The sequence below is a fragment of the Emydura macquarii genome, unplaced genomic scaffold (assembly GCF_026122565.2).
Source record: "Emydura macquarii macquarii isolate MOO-44397 ecotype Brisbane River unplaced genomic scaffold, CSIRO-AGI_Emac_v2 contig_1876, whole genome shotgun sequence".
Classification (NCBI taxonomy): domain Eukaryota; kingdom Metazoa; phylum Chordata; order Testudines; family Chelidae; genus Emydura; species Emydura macquarii.
This window is the reverse complement of record NW_027132013.1, coordinates 24,690,112-24,705,654: the sequence shown is the minus strand read 5'-3', so window position 1 is coordinate 24,705,654 and position 15,543 is coordinate 24,690,112. Positions and strand designations below refer to the sequence as shown.

The following is a 15,543-nucleotide window of genomic DNA, read 5'->3' as shown; positions in this document are numbered from 1 at the left end:
AAAATGTCATCTATTCGAAGGCCAGAAGGGACCATTTGGATCATTTTGTCTGACCTCCCATATAACACATGCCATAGAACTTCCCCAAAAAAATCCTTAGAGCACAGTAGAAAAATATCCAATCTTGATTTAAAAATGGTCAGTGATGGAGAATCCACATGACCCTTGGTAAATTGTTCCAATGGTTAATTAGCCTCATTGTTTAAAAATTTACCTCGTATTTCCAGTTTGAATCTGTCTAGCTTCAGCCTTCAATTTGAAGATGATACAAAGTTATTTAAGTTAGTTGGATTCAAAGAAGACTCAGGAATTTCAGAGGGACCTAACCAAGCTAGGAAAATGGGCTTACACAATGGCAGATTATGATCAACATAGATAAATACAAAGAAATGCACATCAGAGGGGAAAATTTGAACTATTCATACACCTTACTGGATTCTAAATTTACTCATCAACTCAGGAAAAGGATCAGAATGTCACTGTAGAACGTTCAATAAAGAATTCTGTTCAGTGCACACCTATAGTCAGAAGAGCAAACAAGATGTTAGGATATATAATGAATGTTATGAATAATACAGAAAATATTGTGCCATTATATAAATCACTGGGCCTCCCTCCATCTGGAATGCTGTATGCATCATTCGTCACACCATCTCAAAAAAGGCTATGTACTCCCTGACAGCAAATTCGCTGCTGTCAGATCGACCTTTCTGGATTGATTGAGCAATCAGTGAAGACTCAATTGATCCAGAAGTCGACGCACTAAAACTACCCCCTCAAGTGGCATAGCACTGCGTCGATGGAAATGCATTTCCTGTTGGCACAGCACAGCGAAGATGCCACACACAACGGAAGTTAAGAAGTCAATGGAAGTTATGCAAGCTACACAGATTAGCTTGTGTAACTCCCATTGACTGCCACCGAATTTCAGGTAAGTGTAGACCTGGTCAAAATTGGCAAAGGTTTGGAAAAGGACAATGAGAACAATTAGGGACATGGAAAAACTTGTATGAAACTTGTATGAATGGAAGACGTTTGGATTGGGGGGTAAAAGGAGGGAGGGCACACAATAAAAGAATACAAAATAATAGTATTGAGAAGGTATATCAGGAGTTTCTGTTCTCACTGTCTCAATACAAGAACAAGGAGACATTCGATGACATTAAAACATGGTAAATTAAAAAATGATAAAATAGTATTTTTTCACACAATTCATAATTAGACTGTGGAATTCATTGCCACGGGATATCATTGAGGTCAAGAACTTAGCAGGATTAAAAAATGGGTTGGACATCATTATGGATAACAACTTTGGATATTTTTGTTATAGTTAATGCTAACAAATATTGGAAGAGATATTAAACCAATCTCTATTAGGGATTAGAACGAGACCTTCATGTGGAGATAGATTGTCATGTATTTGCCTGTCTAGAGTGTGACTGGTGTGTGTCTTATACCCTCCCCTGAAGCTCTAATGCTGGCCTCTGTTGGAGCCAAGATACTGGACTAGATGAACCATAAATTTTATCCAGTATGGCAATACCTATGTTGCGTTGACATGGTGCAGGTAACTGCCACTTTTCTGTGTGCGTTAAAGGTGACCTCAAATATATGTGTATAAAATATCAAAATTGTAGGGTTGTGCTAAGTATCTCAAATAACCAGGGCAAAACACTTTAAAGCAAAAAAATGCATATTGCTCCTTGTATATGCTTGAAAGCTCCTCTTACTCTGGTTATTTGACATTAGTGTTCAATGCTATAGGTTTTTTGGTACTTTGTGTGCTGCTGTGCTTTTGAATATGGGATTTCCAACTTGCTGTGTGAAGAATAAAGTAGTGAATTGTTTTTGTAAAACAAGATTGAGCCTGATTGTTACAGAACTTCCTGACCCAGATTTCTGATTCCTTGTGTGACTCATATATGCTGCTGTTAGTTGAATCAGTCCCAGAGACTAACTTTATTTAACTTCCTAATTCACCTTGTCCACTGTTGTTCTTCCCATCCATTGCAGCTGCAGAACTTTGGAACAGAGTTGAACAAAATGAAATCCTGTTTTACCAAGAAGAGTAAAGTCCTGGCTCACAAGGGGAAAGTGAAATTGTATGACAATTTGGTGCAGAACACACAGGTATTTAGGTGGGAGAAGGGAAGAGGATGTAGAGAGCCATTAGGGATTCTTGATTTATTTCATTTATATTTAAAATGTGTAAGGTGAATTGGGACCATCAAGCTGTGCACGTAACTATCCAATGTAAATATACATTCTGTTACTGTTAATCTCCTACTCCTTCCCTTATACTGTTGCATCTGATTTTAAATTTGATTGTGAAGGTTTGATTGTAGATTTGATTGTAAATTTGGTTTGGGGCAAGGACAATGTCTTTCCATGCACTTACACAGTGGGGACCATGCTCCTGATTCAGACCCAGGGATGCTACCAAAGTACAAGTTATAATGGGAGGAAGAGTAGCAATATCATGGGCACTGCTGTCTTCTTACAGTGTGATCATATTACACTACAGGTAATGAGGGAGTTGGGATATTGGCATAGGACACCAGTCCGATAGATAAATGGAGCATTTGTCCCACTGTGAAAGACATCTCAGAATTTGCTTATTTCTTAGAGTCAAACCGGTTAGCATTAGCTCAAAAAACTATCTTGCCTGTTAGCACCCTGCATCTTCCCGCTTCTTTTTGGGAAAAGTGATTGAAAGATTATGGCAAAGCAGGTATGGAGTCATCTGAAATCCTGTGATTGTTATAACCGATGTCTATCTGGTTTTAGGTCCAAGTATGATAGATTGCATTGGTTTCATTGGTCAATCTCCTAGCAAGCAGAGATCAGTGCAGGGTCCTAACTAACAGAACTATTATTTAAATGCAGCCATAGATTTATGTGAAAATATATTATCAAACAAAAAATGAAACATAATTGTCCAATTTTATCCCGTAGCTCCAATGGGAGAAACTACAGTCAAGAATAGCAAAAGTAGATGAATTCCTCAGGGAGATGGATAGTTGTCTTTTTTCTCTGGAAACAGGTAAGTATTTCAGATCCTAGTTCAAGAATTTTCATTTACTGGAGTCTAAACAACTCTTCACTACTTTGGAAAAGCTACTATTCAGATAATAGCTAGAGAAGGGGTGTGGGAGCATTACAAGTCCTATAGTCTGAGTAACTTGTCTGTAGGCTAGTGGTTGTAGATTTGGCTTAAGGGAACCTTGTAAGTAGGATGTGGAGACTAAATGACCAGTTCAGTTTGCATTTTTTCTAATAGATTTTCTTTCAGTTCTCAAACCAAATGTGGATCATGAGTTTCAAAACTGCTGTAATGGAAGCTAGCACAAACAAGGCTTTTACCCATCATCCACTGCTACCTGAAATTTTCTGTCAATTCTATAACTACTGACTTCTTGTTACATGTGTCCATATTATCATTTTTGACAAAATAAAATTGAAGCTCATATTATAATAGCTGAAGACAACCAAAACCTAAACATTGACGCTGACTGACTGACTGACACAAAGAGAGGCTGCATTTCTGCAGGGGTTATTCCTGTGCCTCAGAATAGTGTGTTGGTTGGAGAATGGCTTCTAATGCTTCTTTCCTTTAGTTACTAAGTTGGAAGAATGTGAAGCAGATATCAGTGATCCAGTGGGAGAGTGCGAGTCCAAAGTGAGAGAGACTGAGAAAGGTAATGTGGCCAGTTGAGGTGCATTTGTATTAATGAACTCGGGGGGTGGAAAGGCTTGTGGCCCAGAGTAGGGAATATGTACCTTCAGGCTTGTGTGAAAGCAAACACTGAAGGTGGGCCTCTTATCACCACAGTTGTTTTTGTTGGGTTGGGAGATAGCTATCCACATAAACAATTCTTTCCAAGTTTCATTGCATTTTTTTCTGGAAGATTAGAACTCAGAACTTGGAATATAGTGAGCTGAAAAGAACATGTGTTGGTTACAGGGCATTGTTATCCAAGTGCTGAATAATTACCCATGTCTGCTGACATCCTAACAGCGGTAATTGCCATCACCCTGGGATCTCTCTTGATGTTGAGAACCAGGGTTGCACAGCCAGTCAGGTTGGGTTTTTTTTTCATGCTTCTCATACTACTTGCTGTTTTCTCTCATGGCTTTTTTTTAATTTTCTTAGAACTTGAAAACCTCAAAGCCCAAGAAGAGGAGCTTCAAAGGTAGAATGTCACACAGTGATTCTTTTGCCTCTCTCTTTAAAACCTGCATGTGCCTTCTGGTTCTAGAGATTGTAGCACCTCAAGGTGCTTTGTCTTCCCAGGAGTAGCTGATTTTGTTGCTGTATTTCTGCAGGGATCTGTCAAATCTGGAGGTTCAGAAGCAGCAAGGGTTTTCTGAGATAAACCGTCTGCAGAATATAGCAAATGACTGTCAGGAGGTCCTCGACAGATACAAGTAAGAGAAGGAAAGGGTCTTCAGCTTTGATTTTTATCCCAGAGATGATCAGTTCCCTCTCCCCACATTGGTAGTGCTGATGTATTTTTATAGGATCCCAAATGTGGCACCAATCTCCTGGCAATATAGGATTAGCAGTAAAGCTTCTGTGAGTCTAGTGCATAGTAGGGTGCACTAATTTTATATGCACTCTTCTTATAGCAGACTCTCCTCCCCTTCCAAAATGAGTATTTTTGTTTTAATGTTTGGTGTTACCTTTTAATAGAAGAAACTTTTCAATATTTCCTGCAAGGTCATGCTCATGCTACCATTTCCATCTGACTTGATGATCCACAGGGTTAGCGGAGTGCCAGCTGTCACTAGCACATTTATGTGGTGGTAGATGTTACACGTACTCTGTTACACGTACTCTGATCTTTTTTCCCTTTGTTTCTTTGGATGTAACTCAGGTTTTTCTTCTTTAGCTTCACTGAATGGGAGATCAGTGAATGGAGCGATCACCGGGCAGTGTTCACCTTCCTTTATGATTCTATAGAACTTACTATCACATTTGGACCACCAGAGGGTGAGTGGCAAAATTTGGCAGTTTTCTGTCTTGCAAACCAAAAGGTTTACAATAGAAATCCATTGGGTCAGGTTGACATCTGTAGACCTTATACTAGTAAGAGAGAGCAAATATACTAGCATGGAAGCACTCGAACTGTGAGTTAATGTAGTTATGGACTGGGTCAAGGCATCTTTTTTTTTTTTTTAAAAGAATGAAATCATACAACCTGGATGCTTGCTTCTAGAGAGAGAGCTCTGAGGTGCTGGGTAGCACACTAAATCTGAAAATACAGACTTATACAGTTTGTTTTTGGTCTCTCACAGATTGTGCTGTTTTCAGTTACACCCGTGGCAGAAAGATTGTGGATGTGAGCTTTGAATCTCTGTTGGATGGTAAGGCTCTGAAGTGGCTTGCTGCTCTGGTCCTTGGATTTGCCTGTTTCTGGGAAGGCATCTGTATATTTGTACTTCATTTGCAAGTGCACTGCCAGACAGTCCCAAAAAGAGATTACAAATGTAAACAGTTCTGTAGAATAATTCTTTCTTTTGCCTTGTAGAAGAAAAAGCTCCACTCTCATCATGTCTGGTCCAAAGGCTTATCTTCCAGTTTATTGAAAGTCAGGGTTCCTGGCAGACAAAATGTACAACATTTCATCACCTGCCCCAGGTAATGTTCCAAGAAACTAAATTACAGAGCCCTGAGAAGATGATCATGGAATCTCTTCTGTCCCAGAGAATAAAGATGATATTGAGAACAAGGATTTCTTAAAATAAAGTTCAGCCTTGAATTAATGAATATTCTACTGTTTTAAGCCTTTACCATAAGGAAAGTGATTTTAAAGCTGTAATTTCAATCGATCATAAATCATACAGTATGTGTTTCTGCTCTGAATGGTGACTATATAACTGTAGTTTCCTCAATCAATAGATCAGTTCCATTGTTGATATTTCTTGCTTTATGATTAAAATAAGTTTTACTGCTTCTGTTAGCACTGCAGAGCCAGCAAAACTATCAAGGACAGAAATTCTATTCTGGTTCCTACATAATTAATAGAATAGTGGTTTTAATTGCAAAACCAAATTTGGCCTTCCTACCTATGCAACCCCACTGAAGACAAACAGGTATATTTGAGGACATGGACAGGAAAATCTTTATTTGTGGTGATACATAAACAGTTTCATTTTCAGATCCCAGACTGAGTATAGAGCTAGCAGTTAAGATTATGGGTGGGCTTTTTATGTACTTTCTAGAGTAGAATTGCAATTTAAAATGTCATGTACCTTACAAGAGTGAGCTCTAGTGTGATTACTTTCTCTTATTATCCACTTAGGTGCTGCATGAGATTTCGTTAGTGGTGAATCGTTGTAGACTCTTAGGAGAAGAGATTGAGTTTCTGAACAGATGGGGTGGAAAGTTTAATCTTCTGAAGACAGAAGTGGACAATACAAAGTGAGTGACTAAAGATCAAACCTACTCCAATTCAACCCCCAAAGAAGTGCTATTAGTGACTAATCACAAAGACTTTGAAACACACTTTCAGTCCAACATTAATAATGGAAGCCAGCTGGCATCCAAAGACTTCATTTTTATTTATTTATTTATTTTTACAAATTCAACACCTTTTTAAAAACCAGAACCTTTGTTACCTCGGATTTCTCAGAACCCAAAGCAGTGGTAAACTTAACTTTTTTTCTCCAGGCAGTGTCAGGAGTAAATCAGTGGGAACACAGCACTTCTGTCTGATAAATAATTGATACAAATGAGTGCTTTTATCTAAAACTACTAGCCTTTAAGTACACACACACATACGCAATGCTTTAGGTCATCCCAGAGATAGTTACAGTCTGAGATGGTTTCAAGTAATCACCAGCTGGTCTTCAAGGGTCTTCTTGCTGTCTAGCTGATGAGTTTAGATGTCAGCTCATTGCCTGAAGAAAAGCTCTGTCGGACTGCTCCGAAGTGTTTACTTTTATCTAATCTTTTATCGCTAACTTGAACAAAGCACATAACCTATAGTGACTCCTAGTGGGTCAGCATGGTAACTTCTACTGGGTCTAATTTCAACAAACTACTAATTTTCTCAAAACATTTCTAGTCATACAACATGTCAGGGGCATTTAAAATCAAGGTCACTATTCACTCAGTCTATTCCATAACTTTCTGTCCCATCTTCCCATTCTGATTAGCAAACTGCAAGTATGTAGCTGTCTGACCTTGCCTCACAAAAGTCTGAGATTATTCCTTGCTATGTGGTATTTGGTTTTCAGTTGGCAGTGGTTGAACATATAAAATGGCTGACTGCAGTATTGTTCAGTTGGGTATTCGCAGTTATGTCAAATTCTGGGGTATCACTCCACTTCTTACAGATCATATATCTTTAATATTAAGAGTTGCATACACACACACCCAGTGAATTCAATAGATTACTAATGAGGCCCAGCATAGGCTCTTAACTGAGACTGAACAATAATCTTCTCACTGGCATTCTCAGTTTTCACCCCCTGATTCTGCCTCATTATAGATCAGACCTCATATAAAGTATTCCTCAAGGAGTGCCCATGGTTTGCAAAAGTGTGGGCTTTGCAACTGATTGATCTTCCTTTGAATCCAGCATGTCAGCACCAAGAATAAAACAACCACCATCTGAAACACCAAAATCACCACAATTGGATGTAAAGCCAAAGTCAAGATCCCCTTTGCCATGGGGGACCATCCCAACAATATTTCCCACATCCACAATCATAAATTCATTTACAAACTGATTAATAGCATAATAACAGTTTCCCTCTTATTTCTAAACACCACATCCTGTGGTTGCAAGGTATGTGGCGCATTCATATCCAATCCCAGGTTCTTCTAAGCAGGCTCCCAAATCTTCTGCTTTTCACCCTGGGTTTCCTTTGTTGCCTATATCCTGTGATCCATGGGCTTCATCACTGTTTAACATTAAAGTTCAAGGTTACAATGGGGGAAACTCACCTTATTTCTGCTTCTGACATCAGTTAAAACAAATACAGTAATTTCTCCAAATCCTTTATCATAGGTAAAATTTACCATTTTCCACTAGGATTGCATGTATCTCTCAGTATGGGTGGAATTTTTCCAAATAATGCTCCTAATTTCCAATGGGAGGATCCCACTCATACCACCTCGAATCGTATTCTTTACCACATCACTAATCCACGTCTGCATTTGCATGCATGCCAGGCCAAGGAAACATTGCTCTGGAGGGCACCAACAGCCTGCAAGAGGTGGAGGTGGGCCTTTTCTTGGGATTGTTCCCATTCCTCTAAAACCTGTGCCACTCCATACTGTATGGAGCTTAACTGATCTAAGGATATCCTCAGGGGTATTGCTAAATCCTTTCGGTGTTGACCCACTGCATTCATTTTATTCATAGCCACTCCCTCATTTATACTATTGAGAACTCCTATCCCCAGGCCAAATGCTCTCAAGATACCCCTTTTTCCTTGGTCCTTGCGGCATCTGGTGACATCATGAAGATTAATCCAATTTCTGTAGCCTTCATATGGCTGGACAAACTTTCCACGGTGTGGTTCCATTGCTGAGATGTTTGCTAAGGTGATGTCCACAATAACCTTCTTCTATACACATTTCATTGTCTTTACTGTACATCCACACATTGACCATAATTTGTCTTGCTCTTTATCTCATCTCTACATGCTTTGTCCCTTATCTGATTCATAATAAGTTATTTAAGTGTTTTCCCTCTTTTATAATAATTGGCTTAGACCAGTGACCCAAACTCCTTGGGTCACTCCCCTTTACCTGGTCTGCACCCCGTGCGCACCCCTCCTTCCCGCCCCGAGGAGCTGCAGTCAGGAGCCAGGGCTGGGGAGTGGGGCCAGAGCTGTGATCAGGACTTGGAGCTGCGGCTGGGTCCTGGACCATGGGGGGAAGGGAGCAGAGCCTGGGGCCACAAATAGAGCTGGGGACAGAAGTGGGGCACTGGAACCCCAGGGCTCAGGGTCAGCAATGAAGACTGAATCAGGGCTGGCCAGAAACTGAGGCTGGGGCCCTGGCCAGGAGCGGAGCTGGAAGCCAGGTTTGGGGCTGCAGCTGGGGATGGGGCTGGATTGGAGATGGGGGCAGAGCAGGGCCGGCCCAGACCCCGCAGTGCCTCCCCAAATGGGGGTGCTCCCCACAGTTTGGGAACCTCTGGCTTAGACATTCTTCATAGCCTGCTAGCCTATTTATTTCTTAACATCAGCATTCTGTTTTCCATCAAATTTGTTTCCTTCACTAATCCTATCTTCCAAAAATGAGGCCTCCCTCCATGTATTAATTACTTATTTCTGGCTAGGCCTTAACGACATTACCCTAATTCTTTTAATTTGTCATATTTGCATCGTATTTTTATCTTTCTGTGCTTTCCCACATTCCCAAAACCACAATAGTGGTAATCATTTAAACCACCATTAAGGTTAAGTTTCCTCTTTTATGATATTAGAAACATGTACATGTATTTGTTAACAGTTAGCAACAAATCAACAGAATGCACACGCCAAGCATCTAATGCTCTTCACTCCTAATAAAATAAACGGATGTCTCCTGATGGCCATTCAGGGTTGTCTCATCTGGGGCTCCGGCTTCTGCACAGTCTGGTCATGCAGGGGTTAAAAAGTTCTAGCAGCTTTGGTCTCCAGCCCTATCCCAGAGTTAAGTTCCAATGAGCCTGTTTCCAAATTTCCACCCACCAGGGAGGGGTTCTGCCCCAACTTTTGTAGGACCTGTCTCCCTTCTCTTTTTCCCCTTTCTGTTAGCCCTTGCTTTCCTATAAAATCTTACCAGGGAGGGCTATTGCTTTAAACGAGATTGCTTCACGCAGAACCACAGATCCTTATGGCCAGAAAATAAATGGCAATGAGCCTGATCCTTCTTTTGTTAATTTACTACTTTTCTCAAAATTGCTTCCAAGCAGAATCAGTAGCGACATTCCTTATTGCTTGGCATCCAGCTCTTCAAGGACAATAAGATTACCGCCAGTGGTGGCATTAACCCTTAACTTTCAAAACAAACACACAAAAGAAGGAAAAATAGTGTGTGTATGGGGGGGCAACAAGAGGGAAAAAAGGAAGGGAGAAAGGTGGAAGAGAGGAAAACCTCTCTCACTTTCTTTCTCCCCTGCCCCCTTCTCTCCCTCACCCTAAGCCAAGAAAAGTACAGACAGCAACAACAAATCTAGAAGTGGGGCTTCGTAGGCCAAAGCATCTGGGAACCTGTACTCCTAGCTGCTATCCTGACTCCAAGAGGAGGGGAGTTGCTGCCACATCCATCAGAGTGAGACCAAGGCTGCCAGCTATCTTTGCCTGCCATCCCAAGGCTGTGCTCCATTTTAATGGGCCAACCAATTTCCCTGCAGCTCTAACCCCTACCCATTCTTCCCCTCATTGGTTACCCCCTTGGGGACCAATCTTCCTCACTGTGGGAACTGTGGGTGTCTGCAGCTCTTCCGCTGTTTCAAGCAAGGAATCATACAGGGACTGCCTGGAAGTGTCTAAGGGAAAAGGAAGCTCATGGGGATCATCCCTCTCATACTCGTAATGAGAAGGATAAAAGTCAAGATCCTCAGACTCCTCTTCCTCCCACCTCCCTTCCAGGCTACGACTTCCTCTGATTGCAGCCACCATTTCCTTTTGTTCTCCCAACGTGGCTCTGCTAGGCAATCTTCTCCAGTTTCAGTGCACACGCATCTAAGTGGAATACACAGCTGCATCACATCTCAAAGAACCAGTTACAGAAAGTAACTGTCTCTTTCTTATAGTTAGTCTTCAGGGGGAAAAGATCAAAACAGCAAAGCAAAGACATCTTAAGTTTGCTTCAGCCAGGCAAAAAAAATACAGTGCTTAAGTTAAAGTTCATTTAAAGCACAATAATCCTTCATTTTCCTGGTTCCCACTTTCCCATGGTACTTCCTTGTCCTCTGGCATGGCTGGACTGAGCTGGACAAGTACTTACTCTTCACTGCAAGATCCCTTTTCCAGAGTACCACTGCCTCTTTGTATCCCTGTTCTAATTAACCCATTCTCTATGTTCTTTGGTGTGGGGTGTATGTACATCATCACAGGCTGTTTTATTTTTGGTAATATCCCTTGTTAATACCCTCTGTCCATCACCACAACACTACAACAAAAGAAAAGGCAGTACTCTTTAGCCTTGAGCCAGGTCAACAAAACAAATGTTACAGATTTGGAGGGTTTTCTTTGTTTTATTTTTAAAGGGTGGAAATCAGAAAAGGAATCTTTCCGACCCATTCCTTCCCCAATCTTTCCAAAACAATTCTGACCTAAGACTAAATGTGACATATTAACCTTTAGGAAGATTGGTTTCTTCTGAGGGGAACTTGGGCTTTGTTACTTAAAGATTCCTTCAACCTTACCTATTGCTACCCTATAAACAAACTATAATTCTTGAAGAGCATCAACATAAAGTGGTGAGGCTGTGTATAACATCTGTGTTAAGACAACCTTTCACATCTGGAGACACAATTTCAAAGGAAGCTGTATTATAAGAAGCATGACTTAACCCTTTCTGTATATATTTTGTTTTCCATGCAGAGTGAAGCTCTTATTCTCCACTTCCACAGCTTTTGCAAAGTTTGAGGTGACACTCTCTTTAACTGCCAACTATCCATCAGCTCCGCTGCCTTTCACTGTCCATAAACGGATTGGGAGCCTTGGGTGAGTATCACAAGCAGAACTGTAAAGGACTTTGGGCATACTTTCCACTTCAAAGTAGGGAACAGAAAGTTAAATGCTAAGAAGTACACTGTCAGAAGCTTACCTGAGAATTTCTTTTTGTCTTTCCCAGCCATGATGAAATTTCTGCAGTTCTGTCCAATGTGCCACTGGGCACCAACTACCTGATGAGAATGGTCAAAATGATTCATCATAACTTGCTCCAGGGTTCGCTGATCGTTCACTAAATCTACTCACATCAACTACAGTCCTCAAATTAGATGTGTGTCCTCCTCAAACTTACAGGAGTTTCCAGCTTATTCCTACACTGCAGTTAGCTTCTTTCAGTGCATGAGAATCTGATTTAGTAACAGACTGTGAAATTGTCCAATATTTAAACCACTGAAATGAAATCTCAGTAAGCCTACTACCAAACTGCTCTCCTATACCAAAACATGCTGAGGGAATGCAGAAATCTCTGTAAAGCCGAGGAGAAATTTCACATGGCTTCCATTAACTTGTCCACTTTTCGTATATTTTATTCCTCTTCCCCAACCCCTCCAGCAGTGACTGGAGTGGTTGGGGAAGAAGAATAAAAGGGGTTCCCTTTTTGTTTACACTCACCATATATTAGAAACTTTAGCTCCTATTAACCACCTGAATTAGTCTGTTAATTTTTCTCTGGTTTGTTATTATCAAGGGCTTATGTACTACAGGACTCCTCATCTTCCAAGGTTTGGATGACTGGAAGTGGCTATCACTAACTAGCCTTCTTAGCCCAGATAATACGTTAAGTTTGATTATATCAGCTGACCGGAACGTCTCCTGGATCACAGAAACTATAAGTCTGGTTTCTGTTGCTTGACAAAATTATAATTTATGGAATTCACAAATGGTGCGCACATGGTTGGAAGTTAGAAGTTTGTCTTTAAGGCTACAAATCCCCATTTTTAACCGTTGACTTTGCAATGCAACAAAACCCAAAGTCACATGGTTCAAGTTGTGAACTTTTCCTTGTGAATGTTTCCTTGTGGAACTTGGTTCTAATCATTCTGCACCTAGACTCTTTTTCTAATGCTAAGGTGTTAAGCAATTTGATGCACTTACTTAGGCGAGGCACTCTATTTCTCAAAGGCTAGATGTGTTAAATCTGTTTTTGCTTAGTGTATTCAGCAGATGACCTGGTAGGAGATGTTGAAAAGTCCTTGATCTAGCAGGCACACTTCTAGCACTGACCATTTTGTTACTATGCTTGAGGCAGCTATTTCCTTAGAAAAAAGCTTCTTGGTGATTTTCATTAAATAGATGGATTTTTCTCTGCTTAAACAGAACCCCCAAAAGTATTTGCTCTCTTTTTCTCTGCAGTATTGGTATAAATGGTTATAATAAATGCAACAAATCCAGCTAAACGAATTCCAACTATCTGAAAATGTCTTATGATAGGCACTATGGCAAGCAGCTCTTTTAGTTATATTTCAGTCAGATTAATCACATTTTGCTTAATTATTTCATAATTAAGTTCCTAACAAACCTTTTAGTAACTTTAATGAAATTGCCACTACTAGAATTTTTGCTTTATCTTTAAGGATACTTTATGGCAAAACCTTTTTTTTAAAATTTCATAATAAATTCATGTTTCTTCCAAATACAATCTCCTTTACCTGTCCTCCTTTTGTATCCTCACTGCAATAGGGTCCTTGCTTAGCAAACCATCCACATCACTGCTTCCTTTAACTCTTCGTACTGATACTGGTGACAGATAAACTAGTAACAAATTCTAAACATTTGCTGAATGCCCTGTAGAGGTTGGTGTATAATTTGTCATAGAAACCACTAACTGACATCCTGCCTGTCCCCAAATTTCAGTAAATTGCATAAGCTGTAATGTTCCATGAGCCTTAAGGAGCTCTCCGTGTACTAGATTGCAGTGTTAGTCTTGTAGCAAATTTTATCCATAGAGACTAGAGACTGAATTCTTTAGTTTCAAAACTAGGAGATATAGGTAATATATTTGGCATACTCTGGACTGTTTTATTAGTCTTAATAGTAATGTGCATTCTTCAGATTAAGACATAGTCATGTCCTGGGTAAACAGATCCTGTTCCTATGGTGTTGAAGCATCTAGCATTTCTCAACTCTCCATTTTGTATGTGCCTGACCATTTCTGTATGTCTGTAAAATATAAGAATTTAAAATGTGTTCTCGGAAGTTTAAGCATTGATATATTTTTATTAAGTTCTGTTTTTCCAATTTTTCCTTCTACAGAAGGTAGCGAAAAACTCATTAAACGTTTGTATCATTAATACTTTCCCTCTCTTCTTTACTGTGAAATAATTTAAAAGCTAAATAAATATTGTTTATTTATATCAGATTTCCATCTGAAAATATACCTAATGATATGGGAGTAACTTTTGGCATTACCTGTAAATTATTAGAGTAATTTTTCTTCTCTTTTATTTGTGAATTTGATAGTATTTGTGTGCAAGTTAGTTGCACTGTTTCTCCTGTATATAGTCTGAATTTCCTCCATTGTCTGTGTATGACTTTCACAAAGCAATAGGAGAAAAAATATATAGATATATTAAAAAAAACCAGGAAAATAACCACAAACTGGCAGAAGACTCATGAGATGCAGTCCTGGAAACTACTTTTAATGCATTTTTAAAAAATATTTTTAAGTTGATGAAGTTTTGATATTTTTAACCAGCAGAGGGTGCTCCTGCAATATTTCATAAAGTGCTATGCTGCATGGTGGTAAACAGTTGTCTGAGAGCCATGGAAGTAAAACTAAGCCAAGAATCTCAGGAGACTGAAAGGACTGGGGTGGAAGGTGGTGAATTGTCTGATCAGAGCCGTCTTTGTAGCTGCTTTGGTTGCAGACCTAGAGGGTAGGGGAAATACATGCATCTGCCGCAGGGAGAATGTAAGCATAGCAGAAGTGAAGCAGCTCCAGTCTTGCATATAATTTTTATTCATAATGTGTGTACACATGAACTCCTTCAAGGGTTTTAGGAATTGAAGTTTATGGGTTATGCCATTCAAAGCATAACTTCCCCCAGATTTCCTCTATGGTTTCAGACTTGATTTATGACTCTAAATATCACAAGGTTTAATACTCTCAGAGAAGCAATATACCTACTAGAATTCAATTGCAAAGATAAATTCAATTAGAACCTAATTTCTAAAGTTTTCACAATTGCACTGCATATGCCCATTGTTCAGTCAGGGAACTCCATGAATATCTCTGTAAAGTATCTGATCACTTCTGTCATCCAGTTTGATCCTGGGATAAGAACTCAACACTGAATCCTAGGCCGGTGCCGTTTTTTTCAAAAGCTTGGGTAGTTATTAGGTTTTGCATAAAGAGAGAGATGAACTCCAGTATGACTAATCTACAAATGACAGTATTCGCTGCTTTTTTTAATTCTGTTTTATCATAAGGATAAAATGCCATCTGTAGAAGAGACTAGTGATACAAAATCCGGAACATGAGTCAGAACTACCCTGTTTTAATATAAACACTAAACTAAAATCTTAATTTGACTGTGGCTTTCTTGCTGGATAGTTTTTATAGATATCAGTGATAAAACATGATAATTGTACTTTCACTTATTAATTTGATTTAATTTTAAATACCTGTTTTTGACTCTAAATGTTAAGTGATGTTCAAGCATCTAAAATCACCAATTACAAAAGAATCATTTGTGTAAAATGATTTACACAGTATGTTCCAAGAGGGGTTCAAATTTGAATGAGGGCTTGTCTACATAGGGAATTATTCCAGAATAGCTATTCCTGATTAACTCTCTGTGTAGATGTTTTTATTCCAGCATAAATCCAGAATAGTTATTCCACTTTAAATTCACACCC

The 15,543-nt window shown here is 39.5% G+C and overlaps 1 protein-coding gene across 3 annotated transcripts in view; it reads left to right on the top strand.

Annotated features, from left to right (window-relative positions):
- KNL1 (kinetochore scaffold 1) overlaps positions 1-13,978 on the top strand; it is a 43,598-nt gene extending 29,620 nt beyond the window's left edge. For 2 of the 3 annotated variants that reach the window (XM_067557984.1, XM_067557982.1), the window contains exons 16-26: positions 2,014-2,130; positions 2,956-3,043; positions 3,618-3,698; positions 4,154-4,193; positions 4,327-4,428; positions 4,878-4,993; positions 5,299-5,367; positions 5,532-5,641; positions 6,306-6,424; positions 11,554-11,676; positions 11,807-13,978. In XM_067557984.1, the coding sequence (XP_067414085.1) occupies positions 2,014-2,130; positions 2,956-3,043; positions 3,618-3,698; positions 4,154-4,193; positions 4,327-4,428; positions 4,878-4,993; positions 5,299-5,367; positions 5,532-5,641; positions 6,306-6,424; positions 11,554-11,676; positions 11,807-11,921 (1,080 nt within the window). In that variant the 3' untranslated portion in view covers positions 11,922-13,978. The remainder of the gene's footprint in view (positions 1-2,013; positions 2,131-2,955; positions 3,044-3,617; positions 3,699-4,153; positions 4,194-4,326; positions 4,429-4,877; positions 4,994-5,298; positions 5,368-5,531; positions 5,642-6,305; positions 6,425-11,553; positions 11,677-11,806) is intronic. The other variant, XM_067557985.1, reaches the window with a different exon arrangement.
- Positions 13,979-15,543: the final 1,565 nt, after the last annotated feature.